Source organism: Rosa rugosa, chromosome 1, assembly GCF_958449725.1.
Source record: "Rosa rugosa chromosome 1, drRosRugo1.1, whole genome shotgun sequence".
Classification (NCBI taxonomy): domain Eukaryota; kingdom Viridiplantae; phylum Streptophyta; class Magnoliopsida; order Rosales; family Rosaceae; genus Rosa; species Rosa rugosa.
The window spans coordinates 964,493-987,320 of record NC_084820.1 but is presented as its reverse complement, the minus strand read 5'-3'; the positions used below and the strand labels follow the sequence as shown (position 1 = coordinate 987,320).

Genomic DNA, 22,828 nt, shown 5'->3' with positions numbered 1-22,828 from the left:
ATTAGAGATTAAACTTCTTTCTAATAATTTATACTTCTATCTCGACTCCCCCAAGGTTTAAGTCATGGTTCCGCCTCTGAGACTAATTCTATGCTTTTAGGTGCATGAATTTGAAAACCCATCAAATCTATTAGCCACAAACTAATGGGAGTTGAGATTCGAACGCTAGACATGATGTAAATTGGTCTAGCTTGATCTCCCAAATTCAATCACGCAAATGTTTTTTTATTTCTGGTCAAAGATTCACGCAATTCATATTACAAATGCATTACACGAATTCTTCACCTCCAACATGAAACAACCTACTTACCTTTTTTTTTTTTTTTTCATTCTCCATAAACCATATAGATTTTTCATAACTTTGGTGTTGACGATATTACACGACTGAACATAACAAGCGGTTGTGGAGAGTCGGGAAAATCTAGCCACACTATCCAGTGAGGCAAAGGGTCAGGGTGACAAAGATAGAATTGGGCAGCCGAAATCGGTAGTGGTCCTTTTTAACCAAGAAAGCTCTGTTTTTTTCACATTCATTCAATCTCAAACTCTACTCCAACACTCAAAGTTCAAAGCTTTAATAAGTGGGGGTCCTTGTGAACTGCAATCTCTGCTCATAATGTCTTGCAGACTTGCAGATTCTATGTTACTTTCCAAGGTGAGCTGAGCTCAATTCTGTTTGTTATTCTCTCTCATGCCCATTTGCCTATGAGTTCTTTTATTCTGTTTTTGGTTTTGAGTTTCAGGGCCCCTATCATAAGCCAATTCGAAGCCAGAGAGTTGGAGCCCATTTTTCTTCAGGTCTGCCACTCTCGTTTTAGCTTCATGGGTTCCTCAGTTTCTTGATAAATTTGATTTCTTTTTTGTGTTTATGTGGTTTGTAGCGAAACTGGGATTTGGGTGCATTTTTTAGAGTAATGAGCAATTGTATTTCACTGATTTTCCAATATGAAATCGGATTATATAAGGGATTACACACTTTTTTTTCAAGTGTATTGGCAGTCAATATTTTTGTTCATGGAGTTGTCCAAAAACCGGTATCTACTTATACTCAAAGAAATTTCTAGCTCAAAATGCCATTCTCTAAACATTAAGCAACCGACCAACATTCTCAACCTGGGTAGAAAATCATATTCACATTATTAGGATCCCATTTGCGATAAGGAAATGAATGACTGTCCTTAATTCTTCAGCCTTTTCTCCTCATTATACCGAGTTAGACACGATCCTTTGTGTACATCAGATACAGACTGAAAGAATCAGAAAGTATATTTAACATTGCTCATAAGCCTTGAAGTATTGGCACTTGCTGCTTGTATTAGACTTTAGATGGTGTCATTGCTTGTGACATATTTTCAATATTGTTGCCACCTGATGATGCTTATTGTGATGAACAGGAATCTGCTATTTGAAATGGGACAACCATCTCCAAAAGGGTATCAAACATCAACAGTGTTCTCCTAGAAATCGGAGGACCTTTGTACAAGCAATTGCCATTCCAGTTGCACCATCTTCACCAGACAGTGCTGAGTACAGAAAACAATTATCTGAAAGTTATGGTTTCAAACAAATTGGAGAACCACTCCCGGACAATGTTACGCTAAAGGATGTCATTGATTCCCTTCCAAAAAAGGTATTATATTTCATTTCAGAGCCGCATCAGTAATGTAACTTATTTGTTTTGCTTCTTGATGCATCGGGTTAGGATTCAGCCACTGATCGGGGTGAGTGGCTAGTCTGGTCAAACGAGTACATTTAGGAGTTAATTTTTCATTTAGGAGTACATTTAGGAGTTAATTTTTCATTTGAGAAAGTTGGAAGTCTTTTCTCGTGACTGTTGGTACTGATTAAACTATACATTTATAATCATGGGGAAGGCTGCATGGCGGCATCAGATGATGCTTCATTGTTTCTCCCTGTTTTTTCATTGCAAATAACATCTCTTTTCGTAGTATCAAGGGAAGGTACAATGTAAATCAGCATTTTCTTTTTGTGTAAGTGCTAGTAATTGGTGGCTTTGCGTTGCTTCCACAAGCCTTGCGCTGACCATGACTATTTCTTTTTCTTGTAAGGTGTTTGAGATTGATGATTTGAAAGCATGGAAGTCAGTTTTAATATCTGCCACTTCCTATGCAATTGGGCTCTTTTTGATTTCAAAAGCCCCATGGTATCTTCTCCCTGTTGCGTGGGCATGGACAGGGACTGCAGTTACTGGGGTTTGTTCAAAACACATCTCTTCATTCTATATTGATTTTACTCTGGTATCCTTTTTATTTTGTAATTACAACAGTGTATCTAAGACAACTAATTCCTTCTTTTTCTTTTTTCCTTCCTTCCCTTCCCGATTATAAAGTTTTTTGTTATAGGCCATGATTGTGCACACAAATCATTCTCAAGAAACAAATTAGTGGAAGACATTGTTGGGACGCTGGCCTTTTTGCCATTGATATATCCATACGAACCATGGAGGTTTAAGCATGATAGGCATCATGCAAAAACGAACATGTATGTGTGATTTCCCCAATAAATGCATTAATTTTAGTTTCTCATATAAGAACATATTTCTCATATAGACTTTCTACTGTCTTTCACTGTAAACCTCTTGAACTTTCCTTTCCACCTCATCTCTTTAGGTTGGTTGAAGATACAGCTTGGCAGCCTATTCCGAAAGAAGAGTTTGATTCATCCCCTTTGTTGCGAAAGGCAATTATTTATGGATATGGCCCATTGCGTCCTTGGATGTCAATAGCTCACTGGTATGTAACTGTAAAAGAAGAATCATACATTGTCTATGTCTCTTTTTTGGATATTATTTCAGGAAGGTTGATCTTTAGTGATTTTTAATCTGTAAATACACAATAGACATGTCTAAACATTATTTAGCATCCTAATAGGTGGCTCGTCCACTTCAATTTGAAGAAGTTCAGAACAAGTGAAGTTAAAAGGGCTGCTATAAGTTTGGCTTGTGTTTTTGCGTTTATGGGGATTGGATGGCCTCTAATTGTGTACAAGACGGGGATCATGGGATGGGTAAAGTTTTGGTTGATGCCATGGTTGGGCTACCACTTTTGGGTAAATACTACTCCCTGGTCTCCAGTGCTTTATTTGGGTTACTTATGATGTATTGTTGAACATGATTGAATTGCTTTTGGGAATTTTAGAAATACGGAGCTTGCTCAGTTACTGTTTATTTTTCTTTGAATTGTAGATGAGTACATTCACAATGGTTCATCATACGGCCCCTCATATACCTTTCAAATCTGCGGATGAGTGGAATGCTGCTCAGGCTCAGATTAACGGAACAGTTCATTGTGACTACCCCTCATGGTACTGTATTGTTCTGTGCTCTGGTTATCTTCCTTATTCTATCTGGATTTATAATCTGATATGGAGACAACATATTAACATTCTGATTTCATTCCTTTGTTTTCTCAACAGGATCGAGATCCTCTGCCATGATATCAATGTCCATATACCCCATCATATATCTCCAAGGATTCCAAGCTATAACTTACGAGCAGCTCATAAGTCTATCCAAGAAAACTGGGGAAAGGTAAATTGAACTTCATTCTCTTTAGTTCAGGATTTGAAAGCATAAACAGGCCCTTAGTATAAATACAACTGTTGAAAGAGTAAAGGTCAAAAAGGTCACAAAGACATTAAAAAAAGAGGTGTTCTTTTCTCTCAACTTTCTTTTGCCTCTGTCATTTACAGTATCTGAACGAGGCTACATGGAATTGGCGCTTGATGAAGACGATAATGACAGTGTGCCATGTTTACAACAAGGAGGAGAACTATGTTCCATTTGACGAACTTGCCCCCGAAGACTCTCTTCCGATTGCATTCCTCAAAAAAGTGATGCCTGATTATGCTTGATCAACTTGAGAGCCTTGTGGGGCGTCTCAGCCTTTTTTGGTCTCCTCTCTTTCACCCTAATCTTTTTGGGTCAAATTAGGTATGCTTAAGCCATTTCTTACTTGTTCTTGCTTAATTTTATCTGTCCCTTTCAGAAGTTTCTGATTATAAATTTAGAGCAAATCAATTGAAGGAAATTTCCTGGAACGGCACAGAATAGCCTTGAACAGAGATGATCTGTCCTCTCATTTTTGTCATGGAATAGTAATCCTCTAGACTTTGATTTGTTTATTCTTTTTTTCTCTTTTCTTTTTGGTGCTTGTTTGCAATGAAATTGACAAAGTGGGTCAGAACCCACTGAGTTCATGAATTACTAGATGGGGATCAGGGTAATGTTGGTTGGAACCAGTGTTGATCTTTATTATAAATGGCTGACAATGATTTCTCACAAAAAATAATAATGCCTGTTACTGACACTAAAGCTTGAGATTAACAGTCTGTAAAATTTAAAAAGATCTTAAACTACAAGGTCATGTTAGCTACTCAGGTTGGTTATTTATCCTCTATTTTTCTCCATAGAATACTAACACAGGCTCACCCAACAAGAAAGTCAAATTGAGTTTAGTATTCTATATCTTCATTCAGGGTTTCAAAAAATGAAGTGGGATTTCCTCCTACTTCATGCATTAAAAATTAAAACTCCATAGCTGTATAGATTAATATACTTGAATGTTGGAGGATGGAACAGCAACAGAAGAAGTCGTGTTTGGTAAGCAATTATTTAAGTATAAACATAAACAGAAGCAGAGGAAGTGGTCAGAGGTTCATAAAGTGTGAAAGGGGCCATGGTTGTTTGTTATTGTGGTTGTCATAGATTCAAAGTACCATTGATAATCAAAGTACCTGAAACTAAGGCTGCACCCAATAGCTTTATGCAAAGCTCTGCAGTTCATATGTATATCTATCATAGCAGTTGCAACTGCTCACATGCAAAAGAGGGAAAGAAAAGAAAGAAAGAGAGGTTCTGCCCAAAAGTGAAATCGAAAGAGTGGAAGATAAACATAGTTCTAGATAAGCAATCAAATTTCATTTCTATCTATATCTTTAAGCTTTAGTAGTTAAAGCAAACACTTCCATACTCTGTATTCAGCAAACCCTATACACCATCAGAACTTTGAAGCATTCTCTGAGTTAACTAAACCTACTATTGCTTCAACATCTCCTATATTCTAAACAGTACTGGGAAAACTATGTATTGTGTACGTCAGAAATAAAAAGAAAAACACAATCTTCAGAACAAACCAAACTATAAGTTTATATAATCGGCGCAGGTGGAGTCTCCCATATATCAAACACATTCTCCTCGCTATGAAGAGCGAAAAGCCGATCCCCACCAATTGAGAAATCACAAATCGAACCTCCATGGCTTCGCCTAAGCCTTGATGTCAAAACCCATTCTGGTCCACAGAACACTGAAATGGAATCATTCATGGACGAAAACAGCTGCCCTTCGTGTAATGCAAGTTTAGGGTAGCAAGGCTCATCAGGCATTTTTCCCTTCATAAGCTTACTCCTTGAGCTCCACCTAACACTTCCCCCAGAGTTTCTTATATCAATAAACCCCAAATCCTCATATTCATTCACAACACAGATCGAGTTACTCTCTTCCATCGCTATCGCATCCCGAACTCTCTTCTCATCCACCATTATCGGAGCTCCCATATCGGACCAAGACCACACCATCTTCTTCTCCCGAAAATCCAACAAACTAATGTAACAGTTGTCCTTCCTTGGAAACAAAGTCGCCACCAGCAAACAGTTACTCCCATTCAACCATTGCAGCTTGTCTGCATCACCAAGAGACCACCCCAGCGGCTCGTAGAAGAAATCGGTCTGCTTCCCAGTGATTTGGTCCCAAACTCCAATCCCATACTCGTTGCTCCTCCCTTTACAGCTGGAAAATATCTTGTAATCTGAGCTGAAACTCAAGGCTCCAGCAGTGAAGCTCTTCACTTGATTCTCGTGACTCACCTGAAACTTGTCCCTTAGTTCACCGCTGGACGAGCTGAACAGCCCCATTCCGCCGTCGCCGCGGCCCAACCTCTCACAAACACTCACCACTATGTTCTCAGAATCAAGCCATCCAACGTCATTGACTCTTTGATAGTCAAGATTAATAGTAGGGTGCTCGTCCAGCATCCAATCGTACACATGCACCATACAACCATGAGCCACACAGCAACCGCCATCCGGGCCGGCCCGGATGGCGGTCCCGTCGCCGGGAGCTTGCCCGGCGACGGTCCTCGAAAGCCAGAGCCTGTTGCCATCGAACGGTCCCCATTTGGCGGACCGGACGTGGTCCAGGAGCCCGTAATACACGGCCTCTCTATAGAGGAGCTTTTCGGACATATTTGTAGGGACGCAGAGTTCATTAGTTCGTAGAAGATCGAGGAGGACCGCAAAGCAATCGGGGTTGCGGTCGATGAAGTAGTCGTTGGAATTGTTGTTATCGAGTTGTTGGAGATTCCAGCTGTCGTCGAACATGGCGCCGAACAGGGAATTCCGGCCGGCATTGGCGAGAGTGGTGGCGGTCGTTTCAAAGATTCTGCCTCCAACATTGAATCTCACGCGGTCTTTCCGGTATCCCATGATTGAATTTGACAAACCCAGATAGACTTTGAGCTGGAAAATGAGGCAGGGGAATCAATACATGATCCTGGAACAATAAAATTTGAAACTTTGATGAAAGGGTTGTTTAAAATTGAAGAGAAAGAGGCCAAACAATTGTGGGAAGTTTAGTACCTGCTAATCAAAGTGACATTTGACATATGATGAAACAGAACACCATGGGAAACCAGGTCGTCAATATGATCAAGATGATCGGAGAATTTGATCGAATTCACAGAAATGAAGATCTGGGAATTGAAGAGAACAAGTTGTGAGAGATGGGTTTTTAAGTTTGCGGAATTTGGTTAAGGAGTTGAACAATTGGAGCGGTTGGATTTCAAAAATTGACTCTTTTTTTTCTTTCCTCGCTCTTTATTACTTTGCCTCTAAATTTTGCTGCTTATAAGCCCACCAACACCAAAAGAGTCTGTGGTGGGGTCTAAGGGAGCTTTGATGTTGCTGGGATCTCAGCCGTCGATGAATAGTCAATATACAATTGAATGTCTCTGATTAAGTCAGCTGTAACCCAAGGAGAAAGCGTGTCTTGTGGGGTGTGGTTTTCAAATGTTCTGTTTGAAGCTTCGAATGGGAAAATGACTGAGTGACGCAGAAATCTCAAGAGCAGAGAAGCAGTAGCTCACGTTGGTTTTGATCTTCCAATCATGGCACTTATTGCCTTCCTTATCCTGTCCGTTTCCATCATATTTAATTTCATTTATAGGTGATGTAATTGGATGGTTTTAATTTCCTTTTGTTTTTATCTATGTGATTTGTGATAGAATTAAATTGAAATAAAATACCTGAAACGAAATCATTTACAAACTATTTAAATGAAATCAGGACTTTAGTCATTTAATAGTCGTCCAACTTCTCTATTTTAACATGGAAAGAACCAACTTTGATGAGCTTCAAGTAAGCTCTCGAGGAAATCAGTTGGACTAAGATCTCGAGAAGTTGCAACAAGGTAGCTCACTGCTTCGCAAAAAGAAACTTTAAATGCAGATGAAATCAGGTTTTGGAAATAAGCATGAGGCCAAATGAGACCATTTGGATGTAATCTTCAACAATTTGTAATGAAAGTTCTTTTTTGATTAAAAAAAAAAAGTGCAATATGACTAGATTAGAGCGAACCATCCCCATATAGCAACTACTTAACCAACGAACTGATCACATTGTTAGTAGCTCCTAAACCCATTGTTCGTATCACCTTATTATAATGAAATCTTATTATAATGTAATATTAAGTTTGAGGGCCATCTTACATAATTTTAACTCTTCAAATGGGGATTGCGGGTCATAGACGGCACATCATCACAATTTACACCTTGGTTCTAATAAAATACTTGATTATAATATCTATGATATTAACAACAAGCTTAGTTTGGGGTGCATTATTGACTATCTTTGTACGTTGTAACAACCCTCTAAAGGGTATGATCCACAAAGGTAAACTTCTACTCCACGTTTGTGTTGCCATTTTCTGATTGATCTGGTTGATAAGACTTACATGAAGAGGTAGAGTGGATTGTTATGAACTTATGATTAGGCTTTTGGGAAATATCCCGACTTTAAGTTGGGTTTTCTTGGATTTTAAGGGATTGATGTCATTTGCTTCAGTTCAAAGTTCTGAAGAATTTACTAGCCCATGGTCTGGTAGAAGTAACTTTCTCATTAGCCCAAGCTTGTACCAAATATTAGTTGCAATGGAAAGGATTGGGCTCGGCTTGGGGAATTAGTCCAATGGTCCTAAACTCAGAGTCGTGGCTTGGCCCAAGCTTAGTGTAGGCCTTTAAGATAAGCCCACATATGTTTTTTTTTTTTTTTGTGAAAAAGCCCACATATGTTTTTCTTTTTCCAATGAAGTAAACCCACATTAAATTCTCTACCAACATACGGTCCACCAGTTGGCTAACATTTTGTGTGTGTTTTTGTTTCTATCATAAAAAAAGAAAAAGAAAAAATTGGCTAACATTTTATGAACTCCTAGTTCAACACTTCTATAAAATTATCAAAAAAATTTTAGAGGTCGAAATCCGTCCGAAGCAACTAATTGCACACTAAAAGGAGTTTTTATATGTTACCAGCCGTTATGACTTATACTGCAAGTTAAAATTACCTCTTATTAAATATCAAAATGCTTGTTATGCTTTTTATGAAGGATCATCGTAAGTCATCATCAAGCTGTTGTATACAACGTCGATGCGTGTCATAATTGTGATGCTAAAAGAGCTTTTTCATTTAAAGGTCATACATATGTGTCATCAATATGGTTGTTGTGTCTCTCAATATATCAGAGATAACATTAACTACCGAATATTTGATACTGTCAATCATATTCGTTGAGGGAAATGGTGAGTACTATAATGAATGGCCAATATACATATTATAAGTTGCATTTAGAAACCTGGTAGTGCACATTGTATATGTAATACTTGATACGAGTATTGATTTGGTTCGACCCTTCAAATTGCACATTAGTCATAGTAACCAAACAAAGTTTTAACGAGGTCACATCCCTCTATCTTTTGCACTTTTCCATGTTTACCAATAAAATCTTCTCATTTGGATAATGGAAGACAAAAAGAAAGAAAGAAAGAAAAAGAAGAAGGCGAGTTGATCCTGAATCTTTTGAAACAAAGGCCCAACCACATTCCAAGTGTCCCTCGTCAAGACAAGTGGCCACACTCCCCTGCAATCGCCCTCACCGTAGTCGGTGTACTCCCACCTCTTCCAAAAATCTTAGAGCTCCACTCTGTAGGGTTTAATACTGCCTCCTTCTCCTTCTCCTCTCGCCCCAGAAGCCTCACCCAGCTCTCCAAACCCTAACAAAGCTTCACACTTTCGATTCATGCATCCAAACCCTAATCCCCAATTCACATAAAAACCTCACCTTTCTCAGCTAAAGCTCCAATTTTTCCGGGGGCGAAAATGGCCGACGTGTTCAATCCGGCAATCCGATCGGGTCAGAGTTCGGATCCGCAGCTCAAGTCGGCGGAGGAGGCCTCGCCGTTTCCGAGGATCGAGTTTCATCTGGCGCGGAAGCCATTCAAGGGCTTTAACAATGACGGCAGTGACTTCCGGCCCGAGACGCTTAATCCGGGGAGCGGTGGCAGCTCGGATTCGCGTAAACCCGGCCCCCCTGGAGGTCAGGGTCAGTCGGGTTCGGGTTCCGGAGCGAAGAAGAGTGACGGGTCGGAGTTTTTGGAAAACGGGTGGGATCCGGAGCTCAGCTTTCCCATCACATTTCGGAGAATTGTGAGTAGTACTTTGACTGTGTTTTTGATTTTAAAGGTTTAATCTTTTAGCTTAAATTTAGTCATTGCTTTCAGTTTTGGATTGGGAATTTTCCATGTTCTACAGTTTTTCAAGTTCTGGACTTTATTTTTTGGTTGATTTCAAGCTTTTCGGGTAATGAATAATGCAATGATTGAGAGGAAGAATGGTTCGAAAATTTTTCAGGGTGCTGGTTTGATAAATATGGGGAATACTTGTTATCTCAATTCAGTGTTGCAGTGCCTGACATATACTGAGCCTTTAGCTGCATACCTGCAAAGTGGCAGGCATCGGAATTCTTGTGAGTACTCGGCAGGACTCTTGTATGCATATTTGTTTCTTAATGTGCTTGGTTTTGGAGATTTGTCTGTAGTTTTAAGTACAAGTCATTATAAAGAGGGTTGTGGAGTTATTTAGTCTCATGCTCGGAAAATTAATAATGTATAACATATGCTTTGTCTCTTTATACCATGGGGGGAGGGGGACTGGTGTCATGTGCATGTATGAAGAATGTCGAATTCAATGCATAGCTAATTTGATTGGTTTGTTTGTGCAGGTCATATAAAAAATGGGTTTTGTGCTTTATGTGCCATCCAAGAACACGTCAGTCTTGCTCTACAATCAACCAAGAGCATTTTGCCAAAGGCTCTTGTCTTCAATCTACAACGTATGCTTGAAACTTGATTTACTTGTATTTGGTTGCACATAAACAAGTCTCGTGCTTGATCAGAAAAGAATAGTTTATAGTTAAGTCTGCGCTTGTAAATGAAGTACCAGAAAAACCATCTCAGATGACTAATTACATAAGCTATATGATAGGGACAATTCCTCATTCCTTCTTCAAAGCTGGTTGCTTTTTTTTTTTTTTTTATAATTTAAAAAAAAAAAAAAATTTCTTTTCAGTTTCTCGTTATTTTTATTTTTGTAAATAAGTCTAGGAGCTTTCAGAAAGAAGTACAATGTATTGTCCCATATGCAAATCGTCCAGTTTATGTCTTAATAGGGTTGAGATCAATGCTTAGTTGTGAAGTGTTATAGTTGGTTTAGTTTCCTGATTCATACTTTGGATGTTGGAATTATTGACAACAATGATTAGGCATATCGCGGAACTTTAGGAAGTCCAGACAGGAAGATGCACATGAATACATGGTAAACTTGCTGGAATCCATGCATAAATGTTGTTTACCATCTGGAGTGCCAAGTGAATCTCCTAGTGCCTATGAGAAGAGTTTGGTACACAAGATCTTTGGTGGTCGCCTTCGAAGTCGGGTAATTTTTTGTTTTGACTTCTCTTTTTTGGGTATGGATCGTAATGTGTCAACTTTATATCTTTGAAGATACTGTAGGCCATGACAGTTTTATAAATAATGAATTATCTGAAATTCGTACTGACTTTTGTAATTTCTATGCATGTTATTTCTTCAGGTCAAATGTTTGCAGTGCTCCTATTGCTCTGACAAGTTAGATCCATTCTTAGATTTAAGTCTTGAAATAGCCAAGGCAAACTCTTTGAATAAAGCACTTGTGAACTTTACTGCTGAAGAACAGTTGGATGGTGGGGAAAGGCAATATCAGTGCCAAAGATGCAATCAGAAAGTTCGAGCTATGAAACAGATGACCATTCACAAGCCGCCTAGTGTTCTGTCCATCCATTTAAAGCGGTTTCGTGCATATGACCCTGGACAAAAAATTAACAAAGAAGTTCAGTTTGGTCCTACGTTGGACTTGAGACCTTTTGTCAGTGGAGCATGTGTAAGTACACTTTACCAGATATGCAAGCGTGGTTTCTTTCTAATTCTTTAATTACACTTTATACAGGCCTATTTATGCAATACTTATCACAGCACGGTTCTAATTCCATCCACTTTTCTGTTCTACTTAGCCGGAAGGAGATTTGAAATATACTCTTTATGGGGTTCTAGTTCATTGTGGGGCTAGCACCTATTCTGGCCATTATTATTGCTTTGTTCGAACATCAACTGGCATATGGCACTCTCTGGATGACAACAATGTAAGTTTATAATCTCAGATCCGATTGTCTGTACTATTCTTGCATATGCTCTCCCTTTCTGATTGATGTTAGATATGGTATTAAATTAAGTGAGCTACTCAAATGTAAGTACTCACACACACAATTAGCGCTTCAGTTTAGTTGTATATGCTGTATCAAACTCGAGAGCTTGTCATAACTCTGAAAGGATATTTCATTCTTATGTTTGAGTAGCTCACTTAATATTGAATACCCTAATTTAGGGAGAGATCATTGGTAAATGCAGGATCTTATATTTCCTTGAGGAAAAAGATAAAATAAAGGTTTCCTACAAGCTTATGCAATTATGATGTAACAGGTAAGGCAAGTTCGTGAGATGACTGTTTTGCAGCAAAAGGCTTACATGTTGTTCTATGTACGTGATAGAAGAAATATTATTCCAAGGAAGCCTGTTGATGTTGCTCAAAAGGAGTATTTCAAACCTAATGGTACTGTAAATAAAATTACTCCTACTGACGACCATTTGTCGAAAGAACCTATTCGAAAAATTGCAGTGGCGGGCAGATCAAATGATCTAGCCTCTACTGTTGCGCAAAAAGATGCATCAGCTATTGTCCCAAGGGTGTCCCATTTGAAGGAAGCATCAGTTAATCAAAATAATGGCCACATAGTGGGACAAAATATGGTGCGTAAGAAGGAAGCCATTTCAGAATCGTCTTCGAAAGTGTCATTATCAGAGGGCTCATTGGGAGGATTAGGAGAAAATATGCCACCATCTACTCTGCTTCCAAGCCGCAAAACTGGCGCTTCTGATTCTGCAAGTGCTGTGGCTTCAACAACTGGTGCCAAACTAAATGACTGCAATGAGAAAGCAAGTTCAAATGATAATGATAGGGTTTCAATTATGATATCACCTACTGTGAAGGACCCTGAAATCTTAAAGGCATCTAAGCCTGTTCAAGATGAGATCCCTCAGAATGTAAGTGGCTGCTACTTACCTTCCATGTACATTGGTATCTGTAGGTTTATTTACTTAAGCTTTTGCCTTGTATTGTGCTTCACTTATTACCTGTTTATACATTTAGAAGAATCATGCTTCCGGTGCTGGGAATTTGAGTGTGGCTTCATCCAGAATTCCTAATGGTTTAACATTGGAGAAGCTGAATCCTGAAAAACCATCTGATCCACCAAGCTCTAGAATCAGTCAGGTATTCGTTTGTATATCTATAGCTTTGTGTTAGTTATGCTTTCATGATTTGACTCCTTTTCTTTTCTAGGCCGGAAGTTTTACCAATGAACGTGAGAAGGCTAGTGATTGTGGCCAGACAGTGGTAGTTTCTGATTCTGCAAAATTGTCTGGCTCATCAGTTGTGACAAATAGATCATTAGATTTGGAAGCTCCTGACCGCAAGCACCCTAAAGGATTGAAAAAGAAGCACATAAAGTGTAAGGTGGTAGGCATGCTTTTCCGGCCATCCTTGCTTTCGAGGGCAGTCTTACGTGTGCAGAAGAAGAAGAAGCACAAAAGGAGTAAACACCCAACTTCAGATTGTAAGAGCCATAGTAAGAAATACTTGGTAGAAAATTATTGTTCTTCATCTGATCAAGGACCATCTACATCTGAGAAAACCCAGACAGATTCCTTGGTTTCTGTCTGTTCGAAGAGAAAGAGAAACAAATCTGGCTTGAAAACGGATGAAGATGGAACTTCTAATAAGTGCTCACTGAATCCCCATGGTGATTCTTCGATGGATATTAAAGATGTAGAGTTTAGAGAGAGCCTCATTCAGAATGGAACAGTGCTTGCAAGTGATAAACAACAACAAAATGGTTTTGGCTCTTCCTCTGTTACATTGGAAAACAAAAGGGAGTCGAGAGGAACTGATACTCCACACAATTGTAAAAGAGATGCAATGCAAAATGGATGGAAGCGTGTGCTGACTCAAGGTCCAGCGGAGACAATTGGTGAGTAGATATCTAGTAACTATATGTTATGTGACTATAATGCTATGATGATCGTTACTGGCTTTTGCATGCATTTGATTCATGCCTGCATGAGTATATTGCATTGATTTTGGTGGAGTCATTGGTTACCTTGTTTCAACTTTCAAAAGTTATACTCAAACATGTGATTAAAAGCTTAAATAGGAAGTTTGATGTTTGACATGTTCATGACTAGTTTTATCAGTAGTTTTGAATTTTTCACTTGTTGTGAATGTCAAGATTGGATGCTGGATCAACCTTGTACCTTCCAACTTCTTGGTTACTTTATTGCCTTTCATAGATGGTCAAGAAGTACCAACTAACTGATTGATCCATATACTGAATGTTTTGTAATGCTTTTGTAATTTGTTCATTGCAGTTGCACCTTGGGATGGAATAGAATTGCCTCAGTCTCATGTTGTAGAATCAAGCCATGCACAGAGTATCACCATCGGTTATGTAGGAGATGATTGGTGAGTTGGAATGTGCCCTTGGTTTTTGGTTTACACTACTATGTGTAGAGCATCTTAAACTTGAAAATTTGGTAATATTTTGATGACTAGGTTTGATTGCTCAATCTATTGAGCTTGAGGGACTGAAACTATAGCAATGACAACAGTACATTCTGCTAGTACTAATGTATTATTACATCATTTTTCACAAGCTGGGTTTTCCAATGCTTGCAGGGATGAAGAATATGATCGGGGAAAGAGAAAGAAGGTAAGGCAAGCAAAACTCACCCCTGGTGGGCCAAATCCTTTCCAAATACTTGCAAACAAGAAAGCACAATTGAAGCAACCAAGGATACAAAGGTTTGATCCTGTAAATCGACCGGTCAGGATATTATGAAGGGTCTGCTGTCTTGTTTTCTGTAGCAGTTGAGACAAATTGTACGACGGGGAGAGCACTAGGGTTCTTGACATTTTTGGGTTTGCTGAGCCGGGGACTGTGTATCTTGTTCCTGTGGGAGCATTTCTCGTGCAGAGATATTGCTTCAGCTGAACTATATTGTGTTTCAGAGATAAATTTATTTTTATTTTTAATGTTCATCTATGAATCTATGATTAGGGAGCATTTCTAACTATTTAGCGTAAAAGTATGAAACTTGGGTTCAAATAATTCAATAAAGTGTGAAACTTGCCCATTTTCTGAGTTGAGCAAGATGTTTCAATGTTTTATCTTGTGTAGAAAAGAATTGCAGCAAATTTGTGACTGATTAGTTTTATTGCAGCAAATAGAACGATCGAAAGCGTGAATAGTTGAAATTGAAATTGAAAAGGAAATTAAACTGAGATTGAAATGTAAATGAAACTGAAGCTGATAATGGATTGGGAATGGAGCTGATTCAATCTAATCAGCTTCCAAAGGTGACCTCTGATTCTGCAAATGCCATGGCCGCAACAACTGGTGCCAAAAAATAAATGACTGCAATAAGAAGCAAGTTCAACTGAGAATGATATGTGCAGTGTATCAATTATGATATCACCCACTTTCAATCTCTGAGGCATCTTATAAAGCCTGTTCAATATGAGAATGTAATAGCCTCCCATATATGCAACTAAACAGGGTTTATTGTTAATCATACCTATACTATTTGCCACGCACTGAACATTGCCTCAAGATTAGGTTTCCTGGCATGATTAGTCTTTAATATCATATCCTTAATAGAATCTTATAGGAGGAAGCTTGAATATCACTCACATTCTAACTCCACTATCACCAATTAATGTAAATCATTATCACAGGAGACTGGATTGAGGATTCTTCTTCCTTTGTAGATTGTAGAATGAGAGAAGTGATGGCAAGAAAAGACACACAAACACTTTCAGAAAGTCAATTTTATGCCCATGAAGCTTTGACCAGAGGGACACATGCCCATGTGCAAAGACCATATTACTTGTTCTAAATGAAATTTTCTTTCCCCATTACAAGCAGAAGCAGGGTCCTCTAAATCTTCCAAAACCCTCATGTGCCTTGAGTTGAATTGAAGCGAAGTGTCTAAATCAGCATGACAAAAATTAATCATGTAAACAGAATACATGATTGAGAAGGCAACAGAATACTCGAAAGAGTGAATAATCAAAATTGAAATTGAGAAGGAAATGAAACTGAGATTGAAATGTAAATGAAACTGAAGCTCATAATGGATTGGGAATAGAGCTGATTCAATCTGATCAGCTTCCAAAGGTGACCTCTGATTCTGCAAATGCCATGGCTGCAGCAACAACTGGTGCCAAAAAATAAATGACTGCGATAAGAAAGCAAGTTGATCGAAATGAGAATGATATGTGCAGTGTATCAATTATGATATCACCCACTGTCAATTTTTGAGGCATCTTATAAAGCCTGTTCCATATGGGAATGTATGAGCCTCTCCCATATGTGCAACTTGTAACCTATACTATTGTTAATCATACCTATACTATTTGCCACACACTGAACATTGCCTCAAGATTAAGTTTCCTGACATGATTAGTCTCTAAATATCATATTCTTAACAGAATCTTATAGGAGGAAGCGTGAATGTCACTCACATTCTAAGTCCGCTATCTTCAATTAATGCAAATCATTACCACAGGAGACTGGATCGAGGATTCTTCTTCCCTTTGTGTAGATTGTAGGGTGTAGACTGAGAGAAGCGATGGCAAGGAAAGACACACAGACACTTTCAGAAAGTCAATTTTATGGCCATGAGGCTTTGACCAGAGGGACACATGCCCATGTGCAAGGACCATATTACTTGTTCTAAATGAAATTTTCTTTCTCCATGACAAGCAGGGTCCTCTAAACCTACCAAAACCCTCATGTGCCTTGAGTTTAATTTAAGCGAAAGTGTCTAAATCAGCATGACAGAGATTAATCATATTTTCCATAAACTTTCATCATCATGCAGTCACAAAACCACCCAAATGCCCAAAGATTTACTAAATGATCAATACCATGTTCACATTATTATGCCTTACCAACTTGAACTGTATTATTACTATTATCTGTGTATGTAGCTGTATATGATATGACAAAATGTATTTTCTTATTCCAATTCTGTGTGTGAATGGTGCAGATGCTGATCTGCTAATAGTTATTCTTTCCTAATCCCTTGGATTTTACCATGACTATGGGACTATATCTTGCCCCACTATATATTAATATTGAATTATTGGTGATCATGGGTTAGGGGTTATATCAGTTCTTTACTTTTAGAAAATGGGTGGGGAAGAGCCTTCTTTTGATATGTTTAGAGTCAACAAAACGCTACCTCACACCAAGCAATTTCAGCTAATCCATTGAAATATCCTCACTACTGTTGTGAACAAAATTCCCACCAAACATGCTAGAATGGCTTGCAATTCAAAGAAAAAGGTTTAGACATTAGAGAGAATAACTCATTATGACTAGCATCGAAACTGAGAGAATCATGAATGTGTTTGGATCATTATACTTCTATCACTTATATCAAAGAAAAAAAATGATGATAGAAGTTCTTTTGAATCATGTTCGCTTCTAATTGCGATTCATGTGTTAGTTATGATTCAACCTCTCTTTCAAAATTGTGCATGAATCTTCATTATCATTAAAATTATTCACTTTTGGTATCACTTAAGTAACTTAATTGAGCAGAGCATCCTTTAATCATTTAAGTCACCAAATGAATATTATTACCACCAAAATCGTTTAGTTATTTAATATTAGTTTGAGAAAAATAATCTTGAAAGGGTGATCTTTAATTAGTTGGGAAACTTGAATTATCTACTCCAAGTTCGTTGATTTTGTAGCAATTGGGGATGTAGCTAGTGGGAACAGTACTATAGAACTAAACAAATATTATTTGGGCAATTCAATTCTTATATGAGATCTACAGAAGATTGCCAGTTGCAAGTTGATTTCAATCACAAAAAGCTTCCAATTAGAGAAAAAAACACACACATCAGTGATCGACAACCTTCAATGAAGAATCATTGAATTCCCACCAACAAAAGGTCACCAACCAAACTAGATTAGACTATACACTCCCACCATTAAACCGTTCTCATTTATGAAGCCCAACTTCTGTCCACCCCAGTCTGCATTTTACTTGCTTATTTGTTTAGCTCTTCTTACCTTCCCTCTATACCCTCCCTCCTCTGTTTATGTGCAAGTTTCACAGACCAAAACTCTGCTTGTTTTCATATAAAAAACACATATGATATGATACATAGTAGTGTGTTTCAAGAAAACTTGCAACAAAACTAGAGCTTCTCATATTCCAATTCTACGCAGAGACAAAAAAGAGCTTCTCCCCCTTGTGTTGTTTGTTTCTGTTTTGATTTCATGGGCCACTCAACTTGAGCTGAGCTCACATTCTCTCTGAAAAACACTAGAAAATTCAAGAACCCATTTCTCACATGCATGTTCTGCTCCACCTAATATTGACAGTTTTTTAGAAGAGTTTTGGCCTAACAATCATCTTTAATGGAGCTGCAGGCCAAGATGAGTGTTTTTCAGATGGACCCAAAACCATTTATGATAGTGTAATGCTGCTTGTGAAGCTGTGACAGTGAGAGAGGTGTTGAAGAGGTCAGTGCTGGTTTGGACTCATTATATTCCTTAGCGCACTTGTTACTTCTGTTCATTTTTACCAAATGGGTTTCAACTTCTTTGCTTCTCTACTGGTTCTTTCACTGTTGTTGAAGCCATTTGCTTGTCAACAACCCAACACAGATGGGTTTTATGTCTCTCAGTTCTTGCAAAAGATGGGTTTGTCTTCTTCTTCTTCTTCACTTTACAACTTCTCTGCTCCTGTTTGTTCATGGTCTGGAGTATTCTGTGATTCAGAAAATGAATATGTCATTCACTTAGTTGCTTCTGGCTTAGAACTCTCTGGTTCTATCCCTGATACCACTATTGGGAAGCTAACAAAGCTTCAATCTTTGGACCTTAGCAACAACAAAATCACTGGTTTGCCATCAGATTTGTGGAGCTTAGGCTCACTCAAGAACCTTAATCTCTCCCATAACCAGATTTATGGGTCCTTGCCTAACAACATTGGCAACTTTGGCCTACTTGAAAGCTTTGATATTTCAAGTAACAATTTTTCTGGTGAGATTCCTGCAGATATAAGCTCACTTACCAGTCTCAGAGTTCTTAGGCTCAGTCAAAATGGGTTTGAAATGGGCATTCCTTCAGGAATTGTGGGTTGCCAATCTTTGGTTGAGATTGATCTTTCTTTGAATAGATTGAATGGGTCTCTCCCAGATGGTTTTGGTGCTGCTTTTACTAAGCTCAAAAGTTTGAATCTTGCTGGAAATGAGATTCATGGCAGGGACTCTGATTTGGCAGAGATGAAATCCATTACTAGTCTTAACATTTCTGGGAATCTGTTCAAGGGTTCAGTGATGGGTGTGTTAATGGAGCTGTTGGAGGTGATTGACCTGAGCAAGAACCAGTTTGAAGGTCACATTTCTCAGGTACAATTCAATGCTAGCTATAATTGGTCTCATTTGGTTTATTTAGACCTGTCTGAGAATCAACTTGGTGGAGAACTTTTTCATAATTTAACTGAAGCCCAAAATCTGAAGCACCTGAATCTAGCACACAATAGATTTACTAGGCATGCATTCCCTAGTGTTGAAATGTTTCCTAGTTTGGAATATCTTAATTTGTCGAAAACTAGTCTTACTGGTCAGATTCCTGATGAACTTTCTCAGTTGAGTAGCTTGAGTACACTTGATCTTTCTGAGAACCATCTGATAGGTCAAATTCCATTCCTGAGTCTAGAGAGTCTCCAAGTCCTTGATGTTTCACTCAACAATTTGAGTGGAGAAGTCCCGGTTTCGCTGTTGGAGAAACTTCCTTGGATGAAGAGGTTCAACTTCTCTTACAATAACTTGACACTTTGTGCTTCTGAAATCTCCACCGAAACCCTCCAAAAATCTTTCTTTGGTGCTTCAAACAGCTGCCCCATTGCTGCAAACCCAGCCCTTCTTAGAAGTCAAGCAGCTAAGGATAACCACAAGGGACTAAAGCTTGCATTGGCTTTGGCCCTCTCAATGGTGTGTTTGCTTGTTGGTTTGCTATTCCTAGCAGTTGGTTGCAGAAGGAAAACCAGAATGTGGGAAGTAAAGCCAACCTCATACAAGGAAGAACAAACTATATCCGGCCCCTTTTCCTTCCAGACTGACTCCACTACTTGGGTGGCAGATGTTAAGCAAGCAACATCAGTCCTTGTAGTGATTTTCGAGAAGCCATTGTTGAACTTCACATTCGCAGACCTCTTGTCAGCAACTTCAAATTTTGACCGCGGAACACTTTTGGCTGAAGGGAAGTTTGGGCCTGTTTACAGAGGATTTCTGCCAGGTGGAATTCATGTAGCAGTGAAAGTTTTAGTGCATGGTTCTACATTGACAGACCAGGAAGCTGCAAGGGAGTTTGAGTATCTTGGTCGAATCAAGCACCCCAATCTTGTTCCATTGACTGGATATTGCTTAGCTGGGGAGCAGAGAATTGCTATCTATGATTACATGGAGAATGGGAACCTTCAGAATTTGCTTCATGACTTGCCGCTTGGTGTTCAAACAACTGAGGACTGGAGCACAGATACTTGGGAAGAAGATGAAAACAATGGCATTCAACATGTTGGTTCTGAAGGGTTGTTAACAACTTGGAGGTTCCGTCACAAGATTGCTCTAGGTGCTGCCCGAGCATTGGCATTTCTACACCATGGTTGCTCACCTCCAATTATTCATAGAGATGTCAAGGCTAGTAGTGTTTATCTGGATTATAACTTGGAGCCAAGGTTATCTGATTTTGGACTGGCTAAGATTTTCGGTAGTGGTTTAGATGAAGAGATCTCTCTCGGCTCTCCTGGCTATGTGCCACCAGAGTTTACTCAGGCAGAATGTGATTCTCTAACACCAAAATCTGATGTATATTGCTTTGGAGTTGTTCTTTTTGAGCTCATTACTGGGAAAAAACCATCTGGTGATGATTATCCGGAGGAGAAAGAAGCAACTCTAGTGAGCTGGGTCAGAGGATTGGTTAGGAAGAACAAAGTGTCAAGCGCTATTGATCCGAAAATTCGTGATACAGAACGTGATGACCAAATGGAGGAGGCACTCAAGATTGGATATCTGTGCACAGCTGACCTTCCCTCAAAGCGACCAAGCATGCAACAGATAGTTGGACTTCTTAAAGATATTGAACCAGCAGGTAACCAATGAAGAACAAAGTTGAAAATGGAAAATGTGGGAGTTTTTTTTCTTTAGCTTTTCTTTTCTTAGTTGTTCTTGTACTTCTTTGTTATGAGTTGTTTTAGCTGCCATGGGGAAATTGTACAGTAGCCTTGATAATTCTGTCTGGACTTTCGATCATGTTGCATGTTCATTTTGCTTTCCCATTGTTGGTGGCCTAAAAGCTTAATTTACAATACACCGGAGTTTGATTTCGAACTCCAAGGTTTATATTATATCTTTCTTGAAATCTCATTTACTCGGCAATGTCATTTCGATCTCCAAGTTTGATATGCATATCCTTGTCTGTTAATACATGAATTCTTGGAGTGAAACTTGTGCAAACTGCAAAGATGAATGTGCATGTAATCGTAGGGGACCTAACTATAGCGGCCAGTCACAGAATGTGTGGCTGTCTGTTTATATATATATATATCTTAAAGTGCATAGATACATTGTTAGCACGGGATGTCCATTAACATAGATATATAAGAACCCCATGTTCAGGAAAAGTATACTTTACTTCCATACCAAACTCCTCTGTAGAATTTAGACTGCTGTAACTCCAGTTATTCCTGTGAAGAATGTACGTAAAGCTAGTGATCGAGAAAAAGAGAAAGAGAGTCCTGCATAATTGAAGCTAGCATGCATTTTTGCATGCCAACCTTATCATCACAAGTGAGATAGAGAAGACATGCATGATAACCTGTAACGCATGCATCTTCTTCCCAATGTTCTCATCATAGCTAAGCTGAATGGACATGGACATGGACATGAACATCATCATACACAATTTTCTGGTAGATATTTTATACTTAAAAGTTAAAATGCAGAAGAGCTATACTAAGGTAGCTCAAGATTTTAATGAGGGCCTTTATCACAGTCGGTACCACATGAAGCAATTGATCATTCCAGCTGCCTAATTAGGTAGCGGTCCAAAAACCCGCTATGATGTCTTTCTTTTCCCTTGCCTTTTAGGGTTGGTAGTTGTTAAGAACTACATTCTGTAGCTTGCAAAGAATACTTTTGGGGTAATTCTAAAAAGAGAAACACACTGACATGGGTTTTCCAAAATCTAACTCCATGGAATATGTGCTTCCTCAATTTGTTTCCCAATAGTATACCTTTCCATGACACAGTACACAGTTGTGGTTTGCTTCGATCAGCTAGCTTTTGGATCATGGCTACAGATGCAGTTGCTTTATCCACCATTGCTAATCATCTTGCAAAGAAAGCAAAACCCATGCTAATGATTATCCTCTTCAGCTGAGTGTGTCACCTTTTTTTATTTTATTTATTTTTTTATTCCTTTCACCATTTTCTTCACACTTGCATGAGCATGTTGCATGATCACAGCTCTGTCAAATCTGAAGCAACTCTCGTTATCGTTTTTTTTTTTTTTTTGGTCCCGTAGCTCGAAATTTTATTGATTTAGGCAATATTTTGCTCTTTTTAGATGCCTTTTTATATGGTCCTTTTCACGTAATAGTATTTTTGGTTCAATTTGTTGGTACTTCTTCAGACTTGAGCATATTGGTACCCAGAGAGTGACATTCTTTTGGCCAAATGAAAGTGGCGAAAAGTATTTTAGAATCTGACAATTTCTCATAAACGTAGAATGACTATAATCTAAATAGCATTTCTCTCCCAGAAAACAGAAGAAGAAGAAGAAAAAAAAAAAAAACACATTTTTCAATCCAAGAATGTGGTTTTGTTGTGGGGAATAAATGATGGGTCCAATGGGCATAGGATTCTGGTTCGGTCCAAGTCCAATATGGCATCTTTACACCAAGAGAGGAGTCCTGGACCGTTTAAATTGGGCACGTGTGAACATTTTTCAACATGAAGATTTTGCTAC

General features: G+C 38.6%; 4 protein-coding genes across 6 annotated transcripts; 3 read left to right on the top strand and 1 right to left on the bottom strand.

Moving 5' to 3' along the window:
• Positions 1–401: 401 nt before the first annotated feature.
• On the top strand, positions 402–4,143 carry LOC133708818 (omega-6 fatty acid desaturase, chloroplastic). Its single transcript, XM_062134353.1, has 10 exons — positions 402–655; positions 744–798; positions 1,395–1,630; positions 2,070–2,213; positions 2,351–2,502; positions 2,631–2,753; positions 2,892–3,069; positions 3,206–3,324; positions 3,436–3,550; positions 3,712–4,143. Exons 1-10 carry the CDS (start codon positions 617–619, stop codon positions 3,871–3,873), a joined length of 1,323 nt encoding a protein of 440 aa, XP_061990337.1. The 5' UTR covers positions 402–616; the 3' UTR covers positions 3,874–4,143.
• A 783-nt stretch (positions 4,144–4,926) lies between these two features.
• LOC133708804 (BTB/POZ domain-containing protein At2g24240-like) lies at positions 4,927–6,912 on the bottom strand. 2 transcript variants are annotated; one of them, XM_062134341.1, is made up of 2 exons: positions 6,655–6,912; positions 4,927–6,534 (listed from the first exon to the last, which is right to left on the bottom strand). In XM_062134341.1, exon 2 carries the CDS (start codon positions 6,499–6,501, stop codon positions 5,167–5,169), a length of 1,335 nt encoding a protein of 444 aa, XP_061990325.1. In that variant the 5' UTR covers positions 6,502–6,534; positions 6,655–6,912; the 3' UTR covers positions 4,927–5,166. The 2 variants fall into 2 exon arrangements, with proteins under 2 accessions (XP_061990325.1, XP_061990321.1); XM_062134337.1 differs by having other exon boundaries at positions 4,927–6,568; positions 6,655–6,911.
• A 2,310-nt stretch (positions 6,913–9,222) lies between these two features.
• Positions 9,223–14,941, top strand: LOC133708797 (ubiquitin carboxyl-terminal hydrolase 23). 2 transcript variants are annotated; one of them, XM_062134336.1, is made up of 11 exons: positions 9,223–9,774; positions 9,979–10,093; positions 10,349–10,459; positions 10,889–11,061; positions 11,218–11,544; positions 11,675–11,803; positions 12,141–12,761; positions 12,871–12,990; positions 13,060–13,747; positions 14,145–14,238; positions 14,452–14,941. In XM_062134336.1, the coding sequence occupies exons 1-11, from the start codon at positions 9,448–9,450 to the stop codon at positions 14,612–14,614; spliced, it is 2,868 nt and encodes a 955-aa protein (XP_061990320.1). In that variant the 5' UTR covers positions 9,223–9,447; the 3' UTR covers positions 14,615–14,941. The 2 variants fall into 2 exon arrangements, with proteins under 2 accessions (XP_061990320.1, XP_061990317.1); XM_062134333.1 differs by having other exon boundaries at positions 9,224–9,774; positions 12,868–12,990.
• Positions 14,942–17,631: 2,690 nt separating this feature from the next.
• On the top strand, positions 17,632–21,206 carry LOC133708792 (probable LRR receptor-like serine/threonine-protein kinase At2g24230). The gene has a single exon (XM_062134321.1). It carries the CDS (start codon positions 18,385–18,387, stop codon positions 20,959–20,961), a length of 2,577 nt encoding a protein of 858 aa, XP_061990305.1. The 5' UTR covers positions 17,632–18,384; the 3' UTR covers positions 20,962–21,206.
• Positions 21,207–22,828: the final 1,622 nt, after the last annotated feature.

Bases quoted from the DNA above. Each gene is read 5' to 3' on its own strand.
- LOC133708792 (XM_062134321.1), top strand. From the start codon at position 18,385: ATGGGTTTCAACTTCTTTGCTTCTCTACTGGTTCTTTCACTGTTGTTG.
- LOC133708804 (XM_062134341.1), bottom strand. From the start codon at position 6,501: ATGGGATACCGGAAAGACCGCGTGAGATTCAATGTTGGAGGCAGAATC.
- LOC133708818 (XM_062134353.1), top strand. From the start codon at position 617: ATGTCTTGCAGACTTGCAGATTCTATGTTACTTTCCAAG. The intron at 2,214-2,350 runs GTTTGTTCAAAA...CCGATTATAAAG, and splicing joins CAGGGACTGCAGTTACTGGG to TTTTTTGTTATAGGCCATGA. The intron at 2,503-2,630 runs GTATGTGTGATT...TCATCTCTTTAG, and splicing joins CATCATGCAAAAACGAACAT to GTTGGTTGAAGATACAGCTT.
- LOC133708797 (XM_062134333.1), top strand. From the start codon at position 9,448: ATGGCCGACGTGTTCAATCCGGCAATCCGATCGGGTCAGAGTTCGGAT. The intron at 9,775-9,978 runs GTGAGTAGTACT...AAAATTTTTCAG, and splicing joins CCATCACATTTCGGAGAATT to GGTGCTGGTTTGATAAATAT. The intron at 13,748-14,144 runs GTGAGTAGATAT...TGTTCATTGCAG, and splicing joins AGGTCCAGCGGAGACAATTG to TTGCACCTTGGGATGGAATA.